General features: G+C 37.3%; 3 protein-coding genes across 3 annotated transcripts; all 3 read left to right on the top strand.

The window, feature by feature from the left end:
• Positions 1–5,406: 5,406 nt before the first annotated feature.
• LOC148675562 (trace amine-associated receptor 1-like) lies at positions 5,407–6,484 on the top strand. The gene has a single exon (XM_088626860.1). It carries the CDS (start codon positions 5,421–5,423, stop codon positions 6,474–6,476), a length of 1,056 nt encoding a protein of 351 aa, XP_088482986.1. The 5' UTR covers positions 5,407–5,420; the 3' UTR covers positions 6,477–6,484.
• Positions 6,485–14,699: 8,215 nt separating this feature from the next.
• Positions 14,700–15,755, top strand: LOC148675561 (trace amine-associated receptor 1-like). Its single transcript, XM_088623520.1, has one exon. It carries the CDS (start codon positions 14,700–14,702, stop codon positions 15,753–15,755), a length of 1,056 nt encoding a protein of 351 aa, XP_088479646.1.
• Positions 15,756–24,992: 9,237 nt separating this feature from the next.
• Positions 24,993–25,845, top strand: LOC148675560 (trace amine-associated receptor 1-like). Its single transcript, XM_088623519.1, has one exon. The coding sequence runs from the start codon at positions 25,063–25,065 to the stop codon at positions 25,843–25,845; it is 783 nt and encodes a 260-aa protein (XP_088479645.1). The 5' UTR covers positions 24,993–25,062.
• The last annotated feature ends 1,446 nt before the right edge of the window (positions 25,846–27,291 follow it).

Here is a 27,291-nt window from a genome sequence, read left to right as displayed (position 1 = left end):
AAAATCAATTTATTCAAATTGTTGATTCTCAAATGTAGACTTCAAAAACATGCAATTGCAATGAATAAAATATTTTTCCTGAACTGCTGAAAATTGTAATTCACATTGGTTTCTATACTTGCAAATTATAAGTGCTTTTTCAGCTCTACCATTACATAAATATTTTACATTTGTCTGTCATTAATTTAAATACATTGCCCATTTATCCATTGCTAGTATTCACAGAGTAGGGCTGTGCCCACATATTTTGCCCACATATTCTCCTCCTCTCTGTCTAGTGAGGGCCTACTGTAGCTATCAGTCATGAGGGAGTGCCCCTCAAGCAGCTCTCAGGAAGTCAGGGCCATTCATGTTTTCAGGCCCCAGAGGCTGCCAAGCCAGCCAACGACCACTTGGATTCCCAGTGAGGTCCAGGCTCCCCTTTCCTGTACTTTACTAGGCCCTGCTTCTTCCAGTGAATGTTCATTTTAGTCTGGTCCTGGTACCTCGTTACACAATAATCTAACTGTAGTGTAATATTATCTTCAACCCTATATATTTTTCAACCTTAGGATCCTTTCTTCCAAGCAAGCAAATTTTGAACAAAAAGCGCCCTCATGCCACCAACCATTTTCTTGCCTGCTCAGTGACGTCTAACAATTTCTGCCATGTCCAGCCTCTCCTGTCTTTTTCTTATAAATTATATAACTCATATCTCCTACCCTTTGTTTCCCAGCGGGCCTTACTCACATCAGTACTAAAGTTACTATTTAAACTATTTTTCAGTCTGAGTAATACTAAAATAATCCAGACAGGTTGTGAAATAAATACTGTGAATTTAGTTTAACTGCTGTACCTAATATGACCAATTTGTATAAGTCCTATATAAATACAGTGTCCTTAACAGAAGACTCAACTTTCTTTGAAAGTAATTGAATAAAATCACCAGTGTTCCGTGTTCCCAAAATCAATGTAGCTCATTTTCTGTTTGGTTTGTGCTACAAATATTTTCAAAATAATGTACTGCAAAGACTTGGATTACTAATCAATTATGAATATAATTGTAGCATGAATTCTCACATAAATAAAAATACAAAGCATCAATTTAAATGTGTTACTCTAGTATTGATTCTTTCAGTACAGCTATTTTAGGGATAGAATAGTGGAAAAGGATAGCTTATGAAGACTCCTTTGACACATGCCAGGATCTCATGGAATGTTACTTCTAAAAAATGAAAGTCTTCACATGAAAACAACATTTCTGAACAGGATTGTATAGATTACCTGACAGGGAATACAGCTAGTAACTGCCTTTTCTGCTGGCCTTCTTTCCATTTGAACTGCTGTGGTAAGTAATTTACATGGTCAAAGTACTGTTTGTCTTTACTGATTTCCAAACCCTGCACTAGGTTATAAAATACCACATTGGGTTAAAACAAATGTCAATGTTAAAGGTGAATTTCTATTTCTGTGTGCACTTGATGTGCCATGGATGAGGGTGAACAGGTTCAAAGTTGCAAAGCAAAAAAGAAATAAAACGGTTATATCGAATGTGGTAAGTCAAAGGGTTGTGTAAGTTTGGAAAAAGCTACTCAGTCATGCTGTTAATGCAGATACGATGGTTTCTTTCAAGAGAAGTAATTAAGTAATTACTAACTACTAAAATGGCGAAGAGTCATATTTACAATAGTTGTCTCTTTCACCTGAGGGATAATTAACAAAATGCATTTTTCATGGCCCTGCAGCTGTGACAATTTGTGATTTTACTATGTTCTGAAAATTAAACCGAGGGAATCCAACTGTGTGTTGAGAGAGAGAGGAGAGGGCTAGGGAGGTAGAATGGATACACTAACCACATGAGCACCATCTGATGACTGAATACTAGCAGTTCACCAATATGAGCAACGTAACACAGGGCAAAACATTTACACAAAGTGTAGCATTATGATCACAAGTCTCTGAAAATTAGATTTTGACGACAGTCTAGCTTGCCTCAATTAAGTCAATGAATACATATGATTCTGGAAATAAATATATTGTATTATAATGAAACTGCATTCAAAGTTGGACAATAACATCAAGACATTGTTAATATTTTTTTCCAATGTCTGTCTTTAAGAAGACAATTATATGTTTTTATGTTTATATAATTGTATGATGGTATAATTGTTAAATGGTATGTTTCCATCTGATTATTAAGAGGCTTTTTTACCTATTTGATCATGTTTATACTCTAAAATGTTTCTAAATATTATAAATAGTAAATGCTCTACAGGCTTCATGTGTGTACAAAAATCTAAAGACTAAAGTCAAATTGCTGCTGTTCTGTTTTGGAGAAGGTACCACCTTAATAAAACACCAACTGTGTGTTATGATATGGCAAAGCTGTGGGGAATGTGCAGCTGAAGTGGCCATTGACCACGCCTCCACTCTCCTGGCTATTGCTGAGAAGACAATATAAGCGCACTGGATTGTAATGAGGTGTCATTCTGCATCAGGTGCTGTGAGTGATTTAAGCCCTGTTCATTTTTTCTTTGGCAACCCAGCATTGCGTTACCAGTCTCTGGTGCTCATGTCGTACTGGATTTGACGTTAGCCACTTCTAGTCCCTTGGTGCCCATGTCACACAGCATTCTTTCTACAATGGGTGAGGCATGTCTTTTACCCTTGATGTGTGTGCCGGAGGTGGGGTCTGCTGCTGTACCGGGTTGTTCTCACAGGGTGCTGTGGCTGACCCTCCACTTGGCAGGTCAGTCCTGCATCCTGAAACTCTGCATAGCCATTGGCTTTGGTGGGCCTTCCCTTCTTCTCCAGCCCTGCCCTCCAGCCAGCCTGCTTACTGCCTGGGCATCCCCCACTGGACTGTGCTTCCTCTCTGCCTGCCCCATGTCCTGACCTGCCTCTGGGACTCTGCACTGGATCTGATCCTCAGTGGGTGCATTGTTCTGCCTGGTGCCTGCCGCACCTCCCCAGTCTGGCCTGACAGTTTTGGAGTGCACTGACCACCACTCCTGGACTGTGACGCCCTTGCTCTTGGATCCGTAACACCTCCTATCCCAACATGTGGCATAAAACGTGGTGGGTGTTGTGTACATAGTTACACATGAGTAACCAGTGAGAAAATAGGTGGATATTTTCAGGGAGAGAGAGGTCAGTTTATAATGTTTGATTTTTGTGACACTTACTGAGACGCCTTCGTGGAGAAGGCAGAACTTGAGCATCTCTCTGGCGCGACTGGTGGTCTCAAGCAGTGGCCTTTCCAAAGGTCCCCGTTCCCCTGGGATGAGAGATCACCGACCTGTTTGCTGCTGGTCCGCCGAGGGAGTGACCTGTGGTGTGTGTGTGCCAGACCTTGCCCCTGTGTCACCAAAAGGGGCCTCCGGAGAGGCGCCCACTGAGGTGGGAGCCGCAGCCAGGCGACTGTCTGAACCCAAGCTTACCATCGGGGATCTATTGCAGCACAGCGGCGCTGGTCTCACCCGGACTCAGCAGTGGCAATTACAAACACTTATCACCGAGAACAAGGATCTGTTCACGGCAAGTGATGGGGACTTCTCATGGATGACCCTCATTCAGCATGCCATCGATACCAGCTCAACCCATTCGCATTCCGCCCCAGCACAGGGCCCATGCAAAGGGAGCTGCAGCCAAGGAGAAAATCAGAGAGATGGCAGCAGCAGGGGTCATAGAGAGCCATCCAGCAGCCCATGGTCAGCTCCAGCTGTCCTGGTCCATAAGAAGGACGGAACGTGGAGATTTTGTGTGGACTATAAAAAAACTGAACAAGGGCATCCTGAAGGACTCGGAGCCATTGCCCAGGATCAACGATGCAATGGACTTTATAGCCAGGTCAACCTGGTTCAGCTCGCTGGGTCTCCGCTGTGGGTACTGGCAGGTGCTGCTTGCTGCTGACACTCACCCCCAGAGCAACAGGCTGGTTGAGCGCTTCAATCAAATGCTCTTGAACCAGCTGGCCACCCTGGTCTCCAGGCACCAATGTGACTGGGACCACCACCTTCCCCTAGGAAGGGGTGCACCCCGGTATCCCTGATGCTGGGGAGAGAGATCCGCACTCTAGTGGACCTGGCCTACGGGTCACCACATGGGGGCAACCCTGCGCCACCAGCCAACCCGGACTATGCCTGGGACCTGCAGCAACACATGTAATGGGTGCACATCTTTGCCTGGACCCACCTTCCAGCAATAGTGGCAGTATGACATGCACCTTCAACCCCGGAGACTTAGTCTGGGTGTACAGCCTGCGCCACCATAAAGTCCTCTGCCCCAAACATGCATCGTCTTGGGAGGGGCCCTGGATTTGTGGTCAGTGCGCTGACCTGGGACCGACAGTGTAAATAGTTGTAGTGCGTTACTGAATAACCCTTGTAAATAGTTGCTGGTGCTTATTGCTTTCCCCTTACATCTCTGTTATCCACAGTAGGCTTTTGTATCCCTTCCTGATTGTTACCCTGGGTGTTAAAACCCCATTGTTTTAAAGTTTCAAATCTCTCGCTGTTATGCCTTAGATGGGCAGAGGTTCAAGAAACGTGGTTTCTAATTGGTTAGCTAATGATATTGTTGACAATAGAAAGCAAGTCTCTCCAAGGTGAAAATTACCTTTACATTGTTCTCAAAAACAGTCATAATTCTCCATTGAGTACACCTTGGGCACCATTAGCAGACCGTGAAGATTTATAAAGATCTGAATGCAGGAAATTCAACAGCTGCATCAAAAGATATTACTAAGGGTAAGTGTTGAAAATAATTATTTTGTAGTTAACAGAATTAGTGGTTCTACATGAACAGATTCCAAACATATATCATAGCTTATGACAAGAAAAAGTAAGTTACAACATAAAGGCATGCAAATAATGGAAATATGAACATACATATTTCAAACTATTCCAAATTACAACTTTATTTTGGAAGATTTCTTTTTAGTTAGCATGATCATAGTAGAGTTACTTTTCAAATTTTGAAAAACACATTTCTTTAATTGCAAAGTTCTGGAAAGCAACTGTCAAATATCCAAAACATTTGTTTTAGAGAAACAATACTTAGGCATCTTGTAAATGATCACCTCTTAAAATTGTTTCTTACTTCTGCCACTTTCACATAAAAGTTAAAAAGGAAACAGCCTGAAAATTGTATTTTTATTTTTTATTGGGGACAGACTCTTTCTAGACTATCTGCTGATTTCTAATTCAGATTCTGAATTCTAATTCTGATTTTCTAATTCAGAAAAAATAAACTGTATTTTAATAAATTAAGAATTACAGTATTTCATCAAAATATGCTTTGACAATTTTTCTTTTCAATTCCTAACCAATTACGTCCCTTAATTAGTCGCAAGAAAACATGGAAAACTTCACTAAAAACTTAATTTTGTAGGAATTCCAAATGTACCATGCCTTTTTTCAGGGATCATCACAGTAGAAGAGATGGGTTCCTCAATCAGACAGAACTTCAATGTTACTGAGAATTCAGATATACAACTCTGTTATGAAACCATCGCTGGCTCCTGTACAAGAGTAATCAAACCAGTTATCTTACGAATTATATTGTATTTTATTATGATAATAATAATACTGACAACATTGTGTGGAAACTTTGTGGTCATATTTTCAATTGCATACTTCAGACAACTTCATACCAACACAAATTATCTGATTCTCTCATTGGCAGTTTGTGATTTTTTGTTGGGAGTAATCATCATGCCTTATACAATGTTTTTTTATATTGAAGGTTGCTGGTATCTGGGAAGTTTGTTTTGTCAAATACACACGGCCACTGACATGATGCTCTGCACAGCTTCCATATTCCACTTGTGTTCCATCTCCATTGACCGTTACTTTGCTGTGTGTAACCCTCTGAGTTACAAAACCAAAATCACATCTGAAGTCATATTTATGATGATCATAATCAGCTGGATAGTTTCTGGAATATTTGGTTTTACGGTGGGTTTATTGAAGCTGAATATAAAAGGCACTGAGGAATATTATTACAAATATATTGACTGTGTAGGAGGATGCATTGTGTTTTTCAGTAAATTCTTTGGACCTCTGTCCTCTTTGTTCTCATATTTCATTCCTGCATTTATCATGCTGGGAATTTACTTTAAAATATATTTAGTAGCCAGACATCAGGCTAGGTCTATCAAAGATATAACACAGCAAATTCAAGATGCTAGAGAGAACAAAAGTGAAATTTCAAGTCAGCAGGAGAGAAAAGCTGCAAAAACCTTAGGCATAGTAGTGGGAGTATTTGTATTCCTCTGGACTCCTTTTTTTGTTTGTATTTCCACTTATCCTATTCTTGAGTATACCGTGCCACCTATTCTGATGGACACAACATTCTGGTTTGGCTATTTAAACTCTGCTTGTAACCCCATTATTTATGCTTTTTTTTACTCCTGGTTCAGAAAAGCAACAAAAATTATCATCTCTGGAAAAATATTTGAAAGAGATTCTTGTTGGGCAAAGTTAATTACAGAATAAATTAAGTCAAGGCAACATGTTTGGGTTTTTAAACCATATTAAAGAAAGCTAAATGTATTTGGTCAATGAGTTAAATAGAAAACAATAATGTCATATTGTCTACATCTGAGTTGATGCAGCTTTTCCTCTTCATCCTCTCTTAAGCTATTTTGTTTTTGTCTTGTCTCCCTCTGCTGTTGTTCCAACAACGTACATTTCTTTATATTGCACAAACCAGCTATTTTTTTTTTTCATTCATCGGCTTTTCATTCATTCAAAGACTTCTTCCTTTATTTTCCAGTGTTTTGGATTAGTGGAAATTAAAATTCTGAACTCACTGATTTTTATATGCCATTATGCAAAATAGATTACAGCACGACTTTCTTTCATCTTTATTTTTGTGATAGCTATTCTTGATGTAGTTTTAATTGTAAAATTAATTATAACTTACTGATGTATTAATTGTAAAATACCTACAATTAGTGAACACTTAATCACAGCCTGTAGTCTGTCTGCTCAGCTGGCATAATATTCTTAAGATCAGTTTTTGAAGTGACCTGATTTTTTGCTTGAGGTTCTGTACTTAAAATCAGTTTATTGAAATTGTTGAGACTCACCTGTGGACTTCAAAGATTTTTAATTGTAATGAATAAAATATTTTTTCTTGACTGTCACAGTTTGTTATCCACACTGGTTTCTATGATGAGCGTCTTTACAGCTCTACTGCTACATAAAACGTTATCTGACTGTTTTTACAATTTTGTGGCATTAATGGAAATGCAAGAAATGTCAAGTATAGGCTCTCCCACGACACCGTATAGGATAAAGAGGATAGAAAATGGATGGATCGATGGAATCATTTGATTTTTCTGTCTGACCTCCTCTTGTTTGAAACCTGTCTTATGTTTTTAATTTAACTCAGTAAATCATACCTTCAATGTGTCATGAGATACTGCTTTAACTTCCCACCCATGGACAGATAACACTTCTGTGGGTACTGGAATCATACATTTTTATGAGTCTTTAACCCAATTTAAAACAAAATCACAATTATGCTATAGAGGCATACCACACACACACAAACATATATATATATAACATTAAATACAAGTGACTGACTCCTTATTATCTATCAGATTATGTGTAAAAGCCATGTAATATGGGCAGAGTCAGATCTGTGTATATGTATTGTTTACTTGCCTAAGACTGAGACAGTTAACAACACTTTAAGATTGTTCAAAATGTGTATTTATTTTATTTTGTATTATTTGTGTCTTATGTATGGAAATAAGTTTATATTTGTATAGGACAATAAAGTTATATCTTATAAAGCAATTATTTTGTCAGAGATGAGCCTAGTTTCATTAGAAAAGTTGTAATAGCCATGCCAATGTCGGCTCACACCCCCTCGTCTTCACATGGTCAGTTATTACTACTGGGGCCGTCTGCACATGGTATGGGTGGTTGTCAGTGTCCCATGCTTCTAATTAAGGAGCCTTTGCCTATCATTTCTAAATACTGGCTACCCCAGCTCTAGAGCTCTGTCATTGTGAGTTTTCTCCCTGAAGAGTGCTGTCACCTGCGCTGTGCTGTGCTGTGCTGTTCTTGCCTGCTTGCTTTGCTTGCTAACCTTGTCGGAATTTATCTACTCTGCGCTTTCCCGGCTATGAACCTGTCGGACTCTGAGTTTTTGGAAACCCCGTCGGTTCTGAATTGTGATCTCCGCCCCGGTCTCCGCTCGATGTTCACCAGCTTGCACCTGCATCACCAGCTCTCTTCCTGAGTGCTGCTTTATTACAAAAGTGTCTCACTTGAGATCGTTCTGTCAGTCACAGTACAAAATGCACATTATTTAACGGTTAATAAAAAGATGTTTTAATTGAGCTGTATTGATATTTCATGTGTATTTTAATAATACCTGCCAGGTGTAAGTTTGAGGGGAGAAGCAGGGGCAATTTTTTGTTCCTCAATTATTCAGTTATCTCTGTCTCTATTTTAACCTTAACCACATTAATGCTCACAGCTCATTTTTAATGAGCTGTATTGATGTTTTAAATGTGTGGTATTTTATGTTAATTTTGGTGTGGTCCTAATACCTAAGCTAAGTGCAGCTTATTATCAAGGTTTTTTTAAGTTACGTTCTTTCCTTCCAAAGAAATCAAATTCTAAACAAAGAGCAGCCTCACACCTAAGTTCCTGCTTAATTTACTGTTGATATTTCTTTCCCCCTCAGTGACTTTTCAGTATTATTGTCATATCCAGCATGCTCTATATTTGTACATTTGACAAAACATATCAGGTACCCTTTGTTTGCCAGCAGTCCACACTCACAACAGTGGTAAAGTTAGTATTTCAACTATTTCTCACATGAAGAGTGCTAAAATAAATACTTAGAATTTAATTTAACTATTGTATCCATATGACCATATGTTTTTTCAAGATGATGTCACTCTTACAGTGCCTTGCGAAAGTATTCGGCCCCCTTGAACTTTTCAACCTTTTGCCACATTTCAGGCTTCAAACATAAAGATATAAATTTTTTATTTTATGTGAAGAATCACCAACAAGTGGGACACAATTGTGAAGTGGAACGAAATCTATTGGATTTTTGAAACTTTTTTAACTAATAAAAAAATGAAAAGTGGGGCGTGCAAAATTATTCGGCCCCTTTACTTTCAGTGCAGCAAACTCACTCCAGAAGTTCAGCGAGGATCTCTGAATGATCCAATGTTGTCCTAAATGACTGATGGTGATAAATAGAATCCACCTGTGTGTAATCAAGTCTCTGTATAAATGCACCTGCTCTGTGATAGTCTCAAGGTTCTGTTGAAAGCGCAGAGAGCATCATGAAGACCAAGGAACACACCAGGCAGGTCCGTAATACTGTTGTGGAGAAGTTTAAAGCCGGATTTGGATACAAAAAGATTTCCCAAGCTTCAAACATCCCAAGGAGCACTGTGCAAGCGATCATCTTGAAATGGAAGGAGTATCAGACCACTGCAAATCTACCAAGACCTGGCCGTCCCTCTAAACTTTCAGCTCAGACAAGGAGAAGACTGATCAGAGATGCAGCCAAGAGGCCCATGATCACTCTGGATGAACTGCAGAGAACTACAGCTGAGGTGGGAGAGTCTGTCCATAGGACAACAATCAGTCTTACACTGCACAAATCTGGCCTTTATGGAAGAGTGGCAAGAAGAAAGCCATTTCTCAAAGATATCCATAAAAAGTCTCGTCTAAAGTTTGCCACAAGCCACCTGGGAGACACCCCAAACATGTGGAAGAAGGTGCTCTGGTCAGATGAAACCAAAATCGAACTTTTTGGCCACAATGCAAAACGATATGTTTGGCGTAAAAGCAACACAGCTCATCACCCTCAACACACCATCCCCACTGTCAAACATGGTGGTGGCAGCATCATGGTTTGGGCCTGCTTTTCTTCAGCAGGGACAGGGAAGATGGTTAAAATTGAGGGGAAGATGGATGCAGCCAAATACAGGACCATTCTGGATGAAAACCTGTTGGAGTCTGCAAAAGACCTGAAACTGGGACGGAGATTTATCTTCCAACAAGACAATGATCCCAAACATACAGCAAAATCTACAAAGGAATGGTTCACAAATAAACGTATCCAGGTGTTTGAATGGCCAAGTCAAAGTCCAGACCTGAATCCAATCGAGAATCTGTGGAAAGAGCTGAAAACTGCTGTTCACAAACGCTCTCCATCCAACCTCACTGAGCTCGAGCTGTTTTGCAAGGAAGAATGGGCAAGAATTTCAGTCTCTCGATGTGCAAAACTGATAGAGACATACCCCAAGCGACTTGCAGCTGTAATCGCAGCAAAAGGTGGCTCTACAAAGTATTAACGCAAGGGGGCCGAATAATTTTGCACGCCCCACTTTTCATTTTTTTATTAGTTAAAAAAGTTTCAAAAATCCAATAGATTTCGTTCCACTTCACAATTGTGTCCCACTTGTTGGTGATTCTTCACATAAAATAAAAAAATTATATCTTTATGTTTGAAGCCTGAAATGTGGCAAAAGGTTGAAAAGTTCAAGGGGGCCGAATACTTTCGCAAGGCACTGTAAATTTGGATAACATAACTACAGTGTTTTCATTTTTTGAGTCCATAAAAATCCATATAATCAATATAACTCAATTTTACTATAATATTAAACAAGAGTGATGCTTCTAGAGCTACAGTATTTTAAGGACACGACTGTGGAAAAGTTTAGCTTTTGAAAAATGTTACCTCTAAAAAATGAATGTCTTAGTATTTACACAACATTTCTCAATGGGTTATATATATGGCGTGTGTGATTGAAAGTACAGCTAGTTGTCTTTTCTGCTGGCTTGCTTTCCATTTGAACTGCAGTGAATTTAGTAAATTTAGTAAATTAATTCACATGGAGAAAGTACTGTTTGTCTTTACTGATTTCAAGATTTCAGAAACTTCAGCTACAGTAGGTTATAAAATGGCACATTTTGCTACAAAAAACTTTGTCTTCTGTGAGCACTTGATGTGCCCTAGATGAGGATGAAAATGTTTAAAGGAGCAGAGCAAGCAAGAAAAGGTTATTCGGAATGTGTCAAGTCAAAGGATTGTGGGAGTATGGAGAAAGCTACTCAACCATATTGTTGAAGACAATGCCCTAGCTTCGTTAAAGAAAAGGGATCTTTGCATAAATTAATTATTGGCAACCAAAAGGGCAAGTTGGGCCCAATGAAGCCTTTCTTGTGTTCTTAAATTGGGAGATGGAAAAAGCTCATTACTTGACCAAAGCATACTTGCAAATTAGGGCGGAGCGGTGGCTCTGTGGCTCAGGATCTGTGACTGGAAGGTTGCTGGTTCAAATCCCGCGGCTGGCAGAGGAATCGTACTCCGTTGGGCCCCTGAGCAAGGCCCTTAACCCCAGCTGCTCCAGGGGTGCTGTACAATGGCAGACCCTGCGCTCTGACCCCAAGCTTCTCTCCCTGTCTGTGTGTCTGTGTCTCCATGGAGAAAAGCTGGGGTATGCGAGAAGACGAATTCCTAATGCAAGAAATTGTATAGGCCTAATAAAGAAACATTATTATTATTATTATTATAAATTACCCTTGAATCAGGCTAAACAAGACTTGTCTTTGTCATATTATCACAAGGTCCCACGTTTTGGTTTATAAAGGTCACATTTCAATGGCTCATGGGCAGTCAACCAGGGCCTTAGACTTAGCTAATGCATTATCTTATTAGGTGATGCAGTGGCTCTGTGGCTTAGGATCTGCACCTATGGCTGGAATGTTGCTGGTTCGTATCCCATGGCTGGCAGAGGAATCCTACTATATTTGGGCTCCTGACAAAGGCCCTTAACCCCAACTGCTCCAGGGGTGGCTGACTCTGTGCTCTGACCCCAAGCTTCTCTCCCTGTCTATCTCTCATGAAGAGCAAGTTGGGGTATGTGAAAAAGACAAATTCCTAACACAAGAAATTGTATATGGCCAATCAAGTGATCTTATCTCATGTTTAGATGCAGCCATTTAAAATGTATGAGGCATCAGGCATGTGATGCTGATGATAATGTGATGCAGGACTGCAGTTCACAGTAAAAACAGAAGGGTAGCACAGTGAATCTTTAAAATATGACAGCTGTGTAGGTGTAGCGGAGATAGTTTGGGCACGGCGATGACATCGCCCTCCCTGCACGTAGCTGGGAGCTCAGCCGCCTGGGCTGAGAGAGGTCTCCTTAAGGTCACTCAGCTGGTTCCCTGTTGCACTACACCAGCATGTGAAAAGCATGGTGAATCGGAGATTCTCAAGACTTGCTTTCTATGATTGGAAACGAATGCTTGATCGGATCAACGAAATGCTGTGGTGTTACTTTTTGTCAATGAAAAAATAGTCTTTTTGTTTACAAAGACGGTTACAAAGAATGTGGACCAGGATAATACTTTGAGTTTACAGCTTGTCCAAGGTCATTCATTATTTATACTATTAGTAAGATCTTTGGTAAAGACTTTGATGCATAAGATATTTCTGCATAATTAAAATATTTATGATAAAGGTGGTAGGTTGTGTTCTTTTGTCCAACTGAGCAATCTTGCTTTCATAAAATATACCAACTTTTTAATGTATAATGATTAAGATGCTGTAACGCACAATTTAAATTTAAAAGTCTAAAGAGTATATAACTTAAATTCTTAATTGAATAAAGATTGTCCCTCGGCAGTGATCGGAATTCGCAACCGGGTGTTTTCTGGTGACAGCTCAAATGCTGTTCATGAGAGGTTAAGCTTTATTAGCTCCACCTGGCGGTTATTCTGGATACTATTATCTTACTGCGGTATTATACGGTATAACGTGATATGACGTGTTATAACGCGACACGCCCACCGCGTTTTACCGTGGTGTGCCCCGCTCGTTTTGAATGGCTGCATCTGTATTTCAAAATGGAGACCTAAATTAAGAAAATAGAAGGGCCAGGAAGTTCATATTGAGTGAAACTCCTGGAATGATCAAAAATCTTCAATAAACCATAAAATATCTAATAACACGTGACAAACTATTTAAAGTGTGAAAAAGAAAAGGTAACTATTATTTAATTCAGTGAAACTTTCTCCTAAACTATTGTAACTAAGTATGTATTAATAATGAACAAGTAACAGGTTTATTCCATGCTAAACAAAGAAGAAAGAAAACACAACGTTTCGGCCGTGGAACCTTCTTCAGGTGTCCTGAAGGCTCCGTGGCCGAAACGTTGTGTTTTCTTTCTTCTTTTTTCAGTATGGAATAAACCTATTACTTGTTCCTTTGTAGCCTACGCATGCTGAGGCAGCTACCCACCTGATGTATTAATAATGTTTGAGTGGGGAGTTGTGTCAGCATGCGTATGCTGCAAAGGATCTGGTATTAAGTACTGAAAGAAACACTTTACTTTTGGAGCATTCTTCATTATGTATTTATAATTCCAAAATGCAAACTGCAGTATATAAAGGAAATATGGTTAGACCTAACAACCTATAATATGTCACGAAACTGCAGGGCTTCTTCAAAACACGATTAAGTTCATGCATAATTCAAGTAATTGTAAATAACATGTAACAGATACACCTCACAGAAATCACATCTTTTACTATTGAACAGTCTTGCAAAAGTTAACAGAAATTAAAGAATCTAAAAATTTTTCTGTTTTTATCTTAATTTCAATTTCCACAAAAAGGGCATTCTCAGTGATTTGCATTCTTTAAAATATGAATATGTTGCCTATACTAATATTTAGTATCATTCTTTTATCCTTCATTCTAAATACTTTAAACCTGCTTTGGTTGTTTTGGATACCATGACACTCCAAAAGTGTTAGAATACCTTTCTCAATTTCAGTAGTGCCTATGTCTCACAGGGCTATGAGCAGTTTTACAAAAGTTAGCTAATGATACTGTTGACCATGGAGAGCAAGTGTGATGACAACTGTAAGACTTTCTGTGTCTCCCAGGTGAACATTAGCTGTAAAAATGTTCACAGAAACAGGTATAACTCTCCATTGATTACATCTAGGGGCAGCATTACCACAGTGTGAACATTTATAAAGAGCCCAACACATAAAATTCAACAGCTGCATCAGAAAAATAATACTGGGGGTAAGTGTTGAAAGTTTTTTCAGCTAATAAAATTAGTGGTCCAACTTTAACAGAATCCAAATATGATAAGAAAAGAAATATTTTGTGATGGCATTGTTCATACAGATTTTAAATTATTCCACAATACACCTTTAGCTTGAAGATATTTTGTTTTTAAAACATGAATGCAGGACAGGTAAATAGTGTAATTTTTAAAACATTTCTTTAATTCTGTGCAAAGTTCTAGATAGGCTCTGTCAAATAATTAATGCATTAATGAAACACCTTTAGACAGAAAATACTTAGGCATTTTGCAAATTATCCCCCCTTTTTCCTAATTTTGCCATTTGCAGGCAAAAGTTAAAAACAACATATCCTGAAAGTTTTTTTTTATTGGAAACAGACTCTTTCCAAAGAATCTCCTGATTTTTCATTCAGAAACTACTGTATTTTAATACACTGTCTTTTTACAGTATTTCATCGTAATATACTTGAACATATTGCCTTTTTAAATCATAATCAATAACGTTCCTTACTTAGTGGCAAGAAAACATGGAAAACACAGTAAACTCAATTAAAACTCAGTGTATTGCTTTTGTAGGAAAATGGACTGTACCACGTCTTCTTTCAGGGACCATCACAATAGGAGAGATGGGCTCTTCAGCCCGACAGAACTTCAATGTTACTGAAAATTCAGATATACACTTCTGTTTTGAATCCATCGCTGGCTCCTGTACAAGGATAATCAAACCAGTTATCTTGCGATTTGTATTGTATTTTATTGTGGTGTTAATAATATTGACAACATTGTGTGGAAACTTTGTGGTCATGATTTCAATTGCATACTTCAAACAGCTCCATACCAACACAAATTATTTGATTCTCTCACTGGCAGTTTGTGATTTTCTATTGGGAGTAATCATCATGCCTTATACAATGATTTTTGCTATTGAAGGTTGCTGGTACCTGGGAAGTTTGATTTGTCAAATACACTCAGCGACTGACATGATGCTTTCCACAGCTTCCATATTCCACTTGTGTTCCATCTCCATTGACCGTTACTTTGCTGTGTGTAACCCTCTGAGTTACAGAACCAAAATCACGTCTGATGTCATACTTATGATGATCATAATCAGCTGGGTAGTGTCAGGATTATTTGGCTTTACAATAGTTTTTCTAAAGCTGAATATAAAAGGCATTGAGGTTTTTTATTACAAATATATTGACTGTGTAGGAGGATGCATTGTATTTTTCAGTAAATTTTCTGGACCCCTATGCTCTCTGTTCTCATATTTCATTCCTGCATTTATCATGCTGGGTATTTACTTTAAAATATATTTAGTAGCCAGAAAACAGGCAAAATCTATCAAAGATATAACACAACAGATTCAAGAATCTAAAGAGAACAAGGTTGGAGTTTCCAGTCAGCAGGAGAGAAAAGCTGCAAAAACCTTAGGCATAGTCGTTGGGGTGTTTGTATTCCTCTGGACTCCTTTTTTTGTTTGTATCTTCACTAATCCTATTCTTGAGTATACAGTACCACCCATACTGATAGACACTGCATTCTGGTTTGGCTACTTAAATTCTGCTTGTAACCCCATTATTTATGCCTTTTTTTACTCCTGGTTCAGAAAAGCAACAAAAATGATCATCTCTGGTAAAATATTTGAAAGAGATTCTTGTTGGGCAAAGTTAATTGTAGATTAAATTAATTTAAAAATGCAATATGTCTGACTTTCTAAACTGTAAGAAAGAAAGCTAACAGTATGTAATATACTGTACATGTGAGTTAATACAGCTTGTGCTCTACCTCTTTTTCCTTTCTAATGCTATTTTTTGGGGGTTTGTCGCCCTCTGCTGTTGAGAGATTTTTTGTTTTCAACAAAGTACCTTGCTTTAAATTGCAGAATCTGGTGATGTGATTTTTTTATTCGTTTATTGGCTATCAGAAAAGAAGCACTTCTTGCCTTATATTCCAGTGTCAGGATTAGTGAAAAATAAATTCATCTCAGATCAGGGACTGGGAACATTCTGGTATTTGAATATAACAAAATAACCTTATTCCTTCCATACCACTCCTGGAATTTCAACATAACATTTATTTTCCAAAATATTATAATGGTTTGCATTTCTTTCCATTTCCTGGAGTGCTATCCATGTGGAGTTGGTATGTTCTCATTGATTCGCATTGACTTTCTCCAGGTGCTTTGGTTATCTCCTGAAGACCAAAGACATACTGGTAGGTTAATTGGCTTCTGTAAAAATGTACCCTGCTCTGCATGTGTGTGTCTGTATGTGACCTGATATGAACTGACATCTTGTCCAAGGTGCATCCTGCCTTGTGCCTGTTAGGCTCCAGCTCCCCATTGACCCTGAACTGGATAAAGGAGGTTGAAACTTGGATGGAAGAACAAGGAAGTGTAGTAAATCACAAGTCAAAGTATTTTATTTTAATGTTAAGATTTGAAGTACACTGTACTATTAATTCATTGGCTTGCCTTTGGATTCTTCTGGCCTTTCTCCTGAAGCTTCTCTTTAACTTTATTCTGCTAGTTGGATCATGAGCGTCACTGGTCATGCCTGGGTACTGACGGGAGTCGTGACCTGAACACTGATCTGTTGCTAAATACTGTACACAGCCAATGGCCACAACAATAAGCACCACAGGCCGAGTCCAACAACCTTTCAGCATTCATCACCAAATAAAAGAGTGGTCCACTCAGAATCTTTGCCACACTTCCCACTCCACAGACTTATTGGAGGACTTCAGTATCAACACAGCTGAACCAGATCACTGGAGAAGATCGCTTGACCCAGGGACTTTGCATTCACTAAATAATAAGTAATCAATGAATGAACCTGAATAACACCTTATTTTAATTAAAATGTGTGTATAACCAGAATTTATCTCAGTTATAAATTCTATCATTCTTATATGTAATATAATACATACAGCATTTATCCTGACTCTGTACACATTTATTCAAATGTTGTGTTTACACAAACATCTCCTGGCAAGACCTTGCAATTCAACTGTAAACAATCTTTATTACTGCATTATATTTTCTAGTGAATGGGAAATGTTTACACATTTATTTTTCAATGTCATGTTTCATTGTAATAATGTTAATTATATAAAAAGTTAAAACATGTTTAGCATTTCCTTTATTTTTATTACATTAAATAGCTACATTTTGACTTCTTTATGTTTTCTAATACAGCATTTAAGAAGGTATGCCTTTTTGTTTCACAAATGTTTTCTTGAAGTAAAAGTAAATAAATTTCTTCATAAATTTGGAAAATGTATGAGAGATGCTTTTCTCTATCTTGTTTTATCATTTACAAAATCACTTATCTAGGAACAAAATAATATTTTGGTATTGTGACGCTAATATTTACATTATCCTAACTCTTAAATTCCAATGACACTCTCTGAATAGAGCAGTAAATTTACAGTATTTTATCCAAATTAAAATCTATTTTAATGTCTATATTTCAATATCCTTGCTTTCCATAATAGGCACTGTGAAAAGAACAGCTCAGATGTACTGTATACCCTTTAGACAAATACTTCAGAGTTAGAGCATTCAAATCTTTGTATTCTGTATATTGTTTTAATTAATTTGTGTATGTTTCAGGTAAGACAAAAATAATTAAGCATTACATAGTTTAAGAGTTTAAATGTTTTTTTTTTTAGTTTTAGAATAGCATATTTTAGAAATGTATTTAATCTGAAAATACTCTAAACCAGCTTAATACATAAACATTAACATAAAAGAAGAACAGAAGGAAGAAACATTATGGTATTATTGTGTAGATGCATTAGCTACAAAAAGCTCACTTACATATTTTAGTAAGTTGAAAATCAAAGCTTCTAACTGCAGTAGTTTTGAGATAATGAGATAATTCACACCAACAAGATATTATCCCCATTATCAGAAATCCCAGCAACCCAGAGGCTATCCCAGGAGCCCAGGGCACAAAGCAGTGCTCAACCATGAATTCAGTGCTTATCTATTGCCAAGAATGCACATGCATGAATGAACATGAGTACACACAAAGCACCAGTGTACCTTATTTCAAGCATAAATTAAATTGATAAAGGAATTAAGCTGATACTGAATGTTTTAATTTTCACTGTAAAGACCAAAATTAGGGAAAAACTCGGGGAAAACATGCAAACCTCACCCAAAAGGTTCCTTTGTCTGGAATAAAAACCCGGTACCGTGAGGCAGATAAACTTCATATCATTGTAGGACCCCCATTACTACAAATAATGTTGAATTTTCAATACATTGAAATGTGCTTTATTTTCCTTTGTTCGCACAACATCCAGTACACAAAAGATTATTGGGTAAAAATATTTTTATTGTGTAACAATATTTTTTAAAATGAAAGTATTCTCCCCCCTTGAGTCAATACGTTATAGAGGCACCTTTTACAGCAATTAAAGTTTTCAGTCTTCTTTGACATGCATCAGCTTTGCAAATGTGAATTTGGAGGTTTTCGGCCATTCTTACTGATAGATATGCTCAGGCTCTGCGACACTAGATGGGGAGCATTGGTCAACACTATCTTCAAGTCGTTCCACAGATTCTCAGTCAGATTTATTGTGACAGAGAAATAAGTTCTGGATCCCGAGATGAAGTTAAACAGATTAGTTTTACTGCATGCAAGGAACAATAAAACCGAAGAATTGTACAAAGTGCCAGTACAAAACTTCCAGTTTATATAGCCCTTTTCTGCTGCTTCTGACGTAGCTCATTATTATGGTAATGGGGAGAGGCCATAGTGTTGGGACAGTTCACAGACTTTGCCCAAATGGTCAGTGTAAGGTTTCCTTCCTTGAGAAGGGGGGCATCTGGAATCCTTATCAGTTATCCCCCTTTCCTGTCATAACTCTAAGCCTGGAATGTCTTCTGTCACAAGAAGTCCAGACCTTGTGCAGAAAGGAATCAGTTAACCCCTTCTTCACATCTTATATCTTTCTTCAGATTCAAGTCTGTACTTTGACTGAGCCATTCAAAGACATTCATGTTTTTGTTCTGAAGCCACTTTGGCTGTATGCTTAGGATCATTGCCATGTTAGAATGTGAATATTTGCCCCAGCCTGACTGAAGCAGCTTCTCCACTAAGATTTGCCTGTATTTGGCTCCATATTCTATTCCCTCTATACTGTTTGCTTATTACAAAAGGACCACTCTCTTTATAATTTTCATGAAAAAGTATTGATTTTAGGTTTTTCAAAAACAGTAAAATACATTTTTCTCACTATAAAGCAACTTCCTCCTCCCAATTCCCCAAAAAGCTCTCACTCTCCAGGTCTGCCCAGCCCTAGCAGTATGTATCTAAAATTTAAAGAATTCTACGTAAAATCAAAATAGGACAGGATAAGATAACACCAAATTAGAGAATCAGAGGGTCTCACAAAAACATTAAGTGCATAATACAATTTTGAGAAGTTTTGGAATGTTTTTTAATTCAATCCCACAATGAAATTCCCAATAATTATAGGTGATAAAGCTTGGTATAAGCGGTCTAACAAAAATACATAAATGCAAGAGACTAATCGTTATATTTTCCCTTTGCAATCCAGTGGATTATACAGATGCAGCCATTCAAAACGAACGGGGTACGCTGCAGTAAAACGTGGTGGGTGTTACGCATTCCACTCGCGCTGCTCTTCCTTCTTGCATTCCCACGCGCACACCCTGTAAAACAAGCTCACGCCGCAAGTAAACGCCAATCACCTTTCTGTCCCGTCTCTATTTTAGTTCTCCTTTTTCCTCACTTCCCCGCTCACTATTGCGGATTCTCCTCGAGCTCTCTAGTGCGCGTTTACCTCTTGCTTCTCTCCGGTTTTCGATCTCCTAGTCTGCTTCTCGTTTTCGGTTTCGCCTTGTGATTTGGACTGCTGCTTCCTCGTTTGTACTTCCGTGTTCAGAACTACTCGCCTGCTTCCTGGATTCGATTTCGCCTAGTGTTTTTGGATTGTTGCTTCCTCCTTGTCTCTCTGTGTTCCGACCTACTCGCCTGCCTCCTGGTTTTCGTTTTAGCCTAGCGTTTCTGCTTTGTGTCTTTCTGTTGTCTTGAGTCCTGCATAGGATCCTATTGCCCTAGCAGCCCTATCTTACAGTGGGACAATCTTTTTCCAATTAAGAATTTAAGTTGTATACTCTTTAGACTTTTAATAATTTTAAACTGTGTATTTCAGCATGTTAATCATTAAACATGACCTTGGACAGGCTGTAAGATCAAAGTATTACCCTGGTCCACTTTCTTTGTAACCAACTTTGTAAACGAAAATACTTTATTTTTTTTATTGACAAAAAGTAACACCACAGCATTTCGTTGATCCAATCACGGATTCGTTTCCATTCATACAAAGTAAGTTTTGAGAATCTCCGATTCACCATGCCTTTCACATGCTCATAAACAATATTAATTTAGGAACATAAACATATTATGTAAACTGTACTGTATATGGCTGGTATTGGTATTTTAAAGAAAAAATACACACCAGTATTTCACTTTCTCCCTAAACATTTTAAGCATCAAAGTCTTACATGTGGTTATTTTGGAAATGTTTTTACGTGCTATTTTTGACCATATTAAGTTAATATACAGTACTTTGTGGCAAGTCATAATGTTCACTGCATAATGTTTAAGTTTCACTGCTTCCCACATGAGGAAGTGGAATACTAGTGTGTATTTTTTCTTTAAACTACCAATACCAGCCAGTACAGTTTGTAACATAGAGATTTCTATATTTACGTCTTTATTCAGTGGTTACATTAGTGACAAAGGCTAACCTTTCACCTTCATTAACACATACGCCATATGGCCGACATTATATACATGTTTATAATGACAATATAATATTTATTGGCAGTAATAATATCAGTAGCAACTTGAAATTATTTGTTGTTATTAATAAATGACTTAGCTTCAAACATGTTGTGATATTTTGAAATATACAAAATGTCAATAAAGTGTCCATAATATTTGCTATTTTAGTTTTTCAAAGAAATGTTTATTTCTTAAAGGAAGTCTCATGGCAACAGCTGGGTTCGAACACCGGACCACAGGTTTATAAGGCACACACTTAAGCTATCACACAACAGACACAGTCATGTAGGATGTAGTGAAACTGAAGCACACATATCCATAGAAAGTAGTATAATACACTATTTGAGCTACAGCACATTAATATAATTATATAGTTATTAATTTCTTAAGATACACGATTCCATATTATAGATAGATCAATACTTTATTGACCCCGTGAGGGAAATTGCAGTGCAACAGCAGCTTAACACAGACAACACAGCAACAGTGTAATGAATGATACAATAATAATAATACAATGCAATCAGTACAGTGGGAAGTGCACTAAGAAGAGTTACTCACAGTCCAGAACACACAAAGAACAAACCAGAACAGAACAGTACACATAAAAGTCATATTGCACAATATGAATTTAAATATAAATTTATTGCACAGGTCCCTGGCATATATTGCACAAAAATGGTTGTAAATGGGAAAAGAAAAAAAACAGATGTATCAGTTTACTGTTCAGTCCAGAAACAGGTCACTGTCAATGTTGTCTCTGCCCAGACGCAAGGTGGATGCATTGTATAGTCTTATGGCAGAAGGCAAGAATGACCTCCTTTAGTGCTCCCTGTCGCACTGTGGATGAATCCGTCTATTGCTGAACGTGCTCTTCATTTCTACAGGCATGTCATAGAGGGGATGGGAAATGTTGTCCATGATGGTCTCTAGTTTGGACACCATTCTCCTCTTAGCCACTACCTCCAGGGGGTCCAGGCCAGACCCAGTGACGGAGCTTGCTCTTCTGATGAGCTTGTTCAGCCTGTTAGAATCCACTGCTCTAATCCCAGAGCCCCAGCATACCACAGCGTAGAAAATGGCGCTCGCCACCACCGACTGATAGAACAAATGTACCATCTTATTACATACATTGAAGGACCTGAGCCTCTTCAAGAAGTAAAGTCGGCTCTGACCCTTCTTGTAAATGGCCTCGATGTTCTTAGACCATTCCAGTCTATCGTTGATGTGCACTCCCAGGTACTTGTACGAGTCTACCATCTCCACGCCACTCCCATGGATGTAGACAGGAGTAGGTTTGACCTTTTTCCTCCTGAAATCTACCACCAGTTCCTTTGTCTTTGTTACATTCAATTGCAGGTGGTTCTCCCCACACCACTCCACAAAGCTGCTGACCAGTCCTCTGTACTCTTCCTCCTGCCCACCCTTGATACATCCCACAATTGCAGAGTCATCTGAGAATTTCTGCAGGTGGCATGACTTTGAGTTGTACTTAAAATTCGAAGTATAGAGGGTAAAGAGGAACGGAGAAAGAACTGTCCCCTGAGGAGCCCCTGTGTTACTTAGTACCTGTTCAGACACACAGTTCTGAAGTCTCACAGACTGTGGTCTGCCTGTCAGATAGTCAGTGATCCATGAGATTGTGGAGGCACCGACTTGCATCTCCTCCAGCTTCCTCCTTAGAAGTAAGGGCTGGATGGTATTGAAGGCACTGGAGAAGTCGAAAAACATGATCCTTACAGTGTTGCCAGCCCTGTCCAGGTGTGAGTAGGCCCTTTGCAGCATGAAGATGATTGCAACCTCCACACCAACACTGGGCTGGTAGGCAAACTGTAGGGTGTCCAATGATGAACTAACCAGGGGTCTCAGGTGGGATAAGACCAGCCTCTCCAGTGTCTTCATGACGTGAGACGTTATGTTCCCTATTAATCAAATTCTAAAAGTATGCTTTTGTTTACTCCGCTAACGAGCATATTTGCAGAAAAGGTTAAAACATTATCACTTTTCAAAAAGTACTGTATATAAAGGTAATATGTCAGAAGGAGCATGTAAAAATGTTTCCAAAATAACCACATGTAAGACTTTGATGCTTAAATTGTTTAGGAAGAAAGTGAAGAAACTGGTGTGTATTTTTTCTTTAAACTACCAATATCAGCCATATACAGTTTACATAATATGTTTATGATCCTAAATTAATATCATTTATGACCATCAGACGCTTAATGCTCCTCTTCTTTTTATGCTCAGTTATTAAAATATCCTTTTAGTTGTAAAATAAGTTAAATAAGCTTAAAAAAAGAAGGGCCATGAAGTTCATATTGAGTGAATCTCCTGGAATGATCAAACATCTTCAAAAAACCATAAAATATCTAATAACACGTGACAAACTATTTAAAGTGTGAAAAAGAAAAGTTAATTATTATTTAATTCAGTGAACCTTCCTCCTAAACTGTTGTAACTAAGTACTGTATGTATTAATAATGTTTGAGTGGGGAGTTGTGTCAGCATGTGTAGGCTGCAAAGGATCTGGTATTAAATACTGAAAGAAACACTTTTATGGAGCATTCTTCATTATGTATTTATAATTCCAAAATGCAAACTGCAGTATATAAGGAATATGGTTAGACCTAACTGCAGGGCTTCTTCAAAACACGATTAAGACATGTTCTTCAGATTTTCACAAAAGACCTAAAGTTCATGCATAATTCAAGTAATTGTAAATAACATGTAACAGATACACCTCACAGAAATCACATCTTTTACTATTGAATAGTCTTGCAAAAGTTAACACAAATTAAACAATCTAAATATTTTTTTGTTTTTATCTTAATTTCAACTTCCACAAAAGGGCATTCTCAGTGATTTGCATTCTTTAAAATATTAATATGTTGCCTATACTAATATTCAGTATCATTCTTTTTATCCTTCATTCTAAATACTTTAAACCTGCTTTGGTTGTTTTGGATACCATGACACTCCAAAAGTGTTAGAATACCTTTCTCAATTTCAGTAGTGCCTATGTCTCACAGGCCTATGAGCAGTTTTACAAAAGTTAGCTAATGATATTGTTGACCATGGAGAGCAAGTGTGATGACAACTGTAAGACTTTCTGTTTCTCCCAGGTGAACATTAGCTGTAAAAATGTTCACAGAAACAGGTATAACTCTCCATTGATTACATCTAGGAGCAGCATTACCACAGTGTGAACATTTATAAAGAGCCCAACACATAAAATTCAACAGCTGCATCAGAAAAATAATACTGGGGGTAAGTGTTGAAAGTTTTTTCAGCTAATAAAATTAGTGGTCCAACTTTAACAGAATCCAAATATAGGCTATGATAAGAAAAAAAAATATTTTGTGATGGCATTGTTCATACAGATTCTAAATTATTCCACAATACACCTTTAGCTTGAAGATATTTTGTTTTTAAAACATGAATGCAGGACAGGTAAATAGTGTAATTTTTAAAACAATTCTTTAATTCTGTGCAATGTTCTAGATAGGCTCTGTCAAATAATTAATGCATTAATGAAACACCTTTAGACAGGAAATACCTGAGCATTTTGCAAATTATCCCCCCTTTTTCCTAATTTTGCCATTTGCAGACAAAAGTTTAAAACAACATATCCTGAAAGATTGTTTTTTAATTGGAAACAGACTCTTTCCAAGGAATCTCCAGATTTTTCATTCAGAAACTATTGTATTTGAATACACTGTGTTTTTACACTATTTCATCGTAATATACTTTAAATATTGCCTTTTAAAATCATAATCAATTACGTTCCTTACTTAGTGGCAAGAAAACATAGAAAACACAGTAAACAGTGTATTGCTTTTGTAGGAAAATGGACTGTACCATGTCTTTTTCAGGGACCATCACAATAGGAGAGATGGGCTCGTCAGTCCGACAGAACTTCAATGTTACTGAAAATTCGGATATACACTTCTGTTATGAAACCATCGCTGGCTCCTGTACAAGGATAATCAAACCAGTTACCTTGCGATTTGTATTGTATTTTATTATGGTGTTAATAATATTTACGACATTGTGTGGAAACTTTGTGGTCATGATTTCAATTGCATACTTCAAACAGCTCCATACCAACACAAATTATTTGATTCTCTCACTGGCAGTTTGTGATTTTCTATTGGGAGTAATCATCATGCCTTATACAATGATTTTTGCTATTGAAGGTTGTTGGTACCTGGGAAGTTTGTTTTGTCAAATACACACGGCCACTGACATGATGCTCTCCACAGCTTCCATATTCCAATTGTGTTCCATCTCCATTGACCGTTACTTTGCTGTGTGTAACCCTCTGAGTTACAGAACCAAAATCACGTCTGGTGTCATACTTCTGATGATCATAATCAGCTGGGTAGTGTCAGGATTATTTGGCTTTACGATAGTTTTTCTAAAGCTGAATATAAAAGGCATTGAGGTTTTTTATTACAAATATATTGACTGTGTAGGGGGATGCATTGTGTTTGTCAGTAAATTTTCTGGACCTCTATGCTCTCTGTTCTCATATTTCATTCCTGCATTTATCATGCTGGGTATTTACTTTAAAATATATTTAGTAGCCAGAAAACAGGCAAAATCTATCAAAGATATAACACAACAGATTCAAGAATCTAAAGAGAACAAGGTTGGAGTTTCCAGTCAGCAGGAGAGAAAAGCTGCAAAAACCTTAGGCATAGTCGTTGGAGTGTTTGTATTCCTCTGGACTCCTTTTTTTGTTTGTATCTTCTCTAATCCTATTCTTGAGTATACAGTACCACCCATACTGATAGACACTGCAGTCTGGTTTGGCTATTTAAACTCTGCTTGTAACCCCATTATTTATGCCTTTTTTTACACCTGGTTCAGAAAAGCAACAAAAATGATAATCTCTGGTAAAATATTTGAAAGAGGTTCTTGTTGGGCCAAGTTAATTGTTGAATAAATTAATTTAAAATGCAATATGTCTGACTTTTTAAACTGTACAAAAGAAAGCTAACAGAATGTTAAATACAATACATCTGAGTTAATACAGCTTGTGCTCTACCTTTTTTTCCTTTCTAATGCTATTTTTGTTGCTTTGTCTCCCTCTGCTGTTGAGAGATTTTTTGTTTTCAAAAATATACCTTGATTTACATTGTAGAATCTGGTACAGTGATTTTTTATTTCGTTCATTGGCTATCAGAAAAGAAACACTTCTTGCCTTATATTCCAATGTAAGGTTTAGTGAAAAATAAATTCTTTAGAAAATGGGGCTAACATCACTGCATCACCAAAATCCAATTTGGTATACAGTAAATACAGGGGAGAATTAGTGCATGAAGCCAAAATTAAAAACTATCAAACTATTAACTGATATTTATATACAGAAACATGGTTGTAAAAGCAATGAATGAATACATTATACAAGAAATTGTGAAAATTTGTATATTTTATAAAAGCAAGATTGCTAAGTTGGACAAAAGTACACAACCTACCACCTTTATCATAAATATTTTAGTTATGCAGTAATATTTTATGCATCAAAGTCTTTACCAAAGATATTACTAATAGTATTAATAATGAATGACCTTGGACAGGCTTAAAGCTCAAAGTATTACTGTGGTCCACTTTCTTTGTAACTGTCTTTGTAAACTTTATGTTTTCATTGACAAAAAGTAACACCACAGCATTTCATTGATCCAATCAACATTTCCAATATTTGTTTCCAATCATACAAAGTAAGTCTTGAGAATCTCCGATTCACCATGCCTTTCACATGCTCATAAACAATATTAAATTAGGAACATAAACATATTATGTAAACTGTATATGGCTGGTATTTGTAGTTTAAAGAAAAAATACACACCAGTATTCTACTTTCTCCCTAAACATTTTAAGCATCAAAGTCTTACATGTGGTTATTTCAGAAACATTTTCACTTGCTCCTTCTGACTATATTAAGTTTATATACTTTGTGAAAAGTGATAATGTTTTAACCCTTCCTGCGAATATGCTCATTATCGGAGTAAACAAAAGCATACTTTTAGAATTTGACTAACAGGGAATATAAAATGGAATCATGTATCTAAAGAAATTAATAACGATACAATTATATTCATATACTGTAGCTCAACAGTAGTATAAGACTTTCTGTGGATATGTGTACATGTGTTTCAATGTTTTCCACGTGACTGTGTCTGTGGGGTGATGGTGTAAGTGTGTGTATTGTTATCCTGAGGGTCAAGCCCTGGTGTTGCCATGAGTTTTCTTCTAACAAATAAACATTTCTAAACAAAAACTAAAAAAGCAAATATTAATGACACTATATTGACATTTTTTTAATATTTCTAAATATCACAACATGTTTGAAGCTAAGTCATTTATTAATAACAACTAATAATTTCAAACT

The sequence above is a fragment of the Lepisosteus platostomus genome, chromosome 3 (genome assembly GCF_059453375.1).
Source record: "Lepisosteus platostomus isolate fLepPlt1 chromosome 3, fLepPlt1.hap1, whole genome shotgun sequence".
Taxonomy (NCBI): Eukaryota; Metazoa; Chordata; class Actinopteri; order Semionotiformes; family Lepisosteidae; genus Lepisosteus; species Lepisosteus platostomus.
Note: the sequence above shows the minus strand (reverse complement) of the source record. Positions and strands in the feature narration are given on the sequence as shown.

What these genes read in the sequence shown, in the direction of transcription:
- LOC148675560 (XM_088623519.1), top strand. Translation starts at nt 25,063, where the DNA reads ATGCCTTATACAATGATTTTTGCTATTGAAGGTTGTTGGTACCTGGGA.
- LOC148675561 (XM_088623520.1), top strand. Translation starts at nt 14,700, where the DNA reads ATGGGCTCTTCAGCCCGACAGAACTTCAATGTTACTGAAAATTCAGAT.
- LOC148675562 (XM_088626860.1), top strand. Translation starts at nt 5,421, where the DNA reads ATGGGTTCCTCAATCAGACAGAACTTCAATGTTACTGAGAATTCAGAT.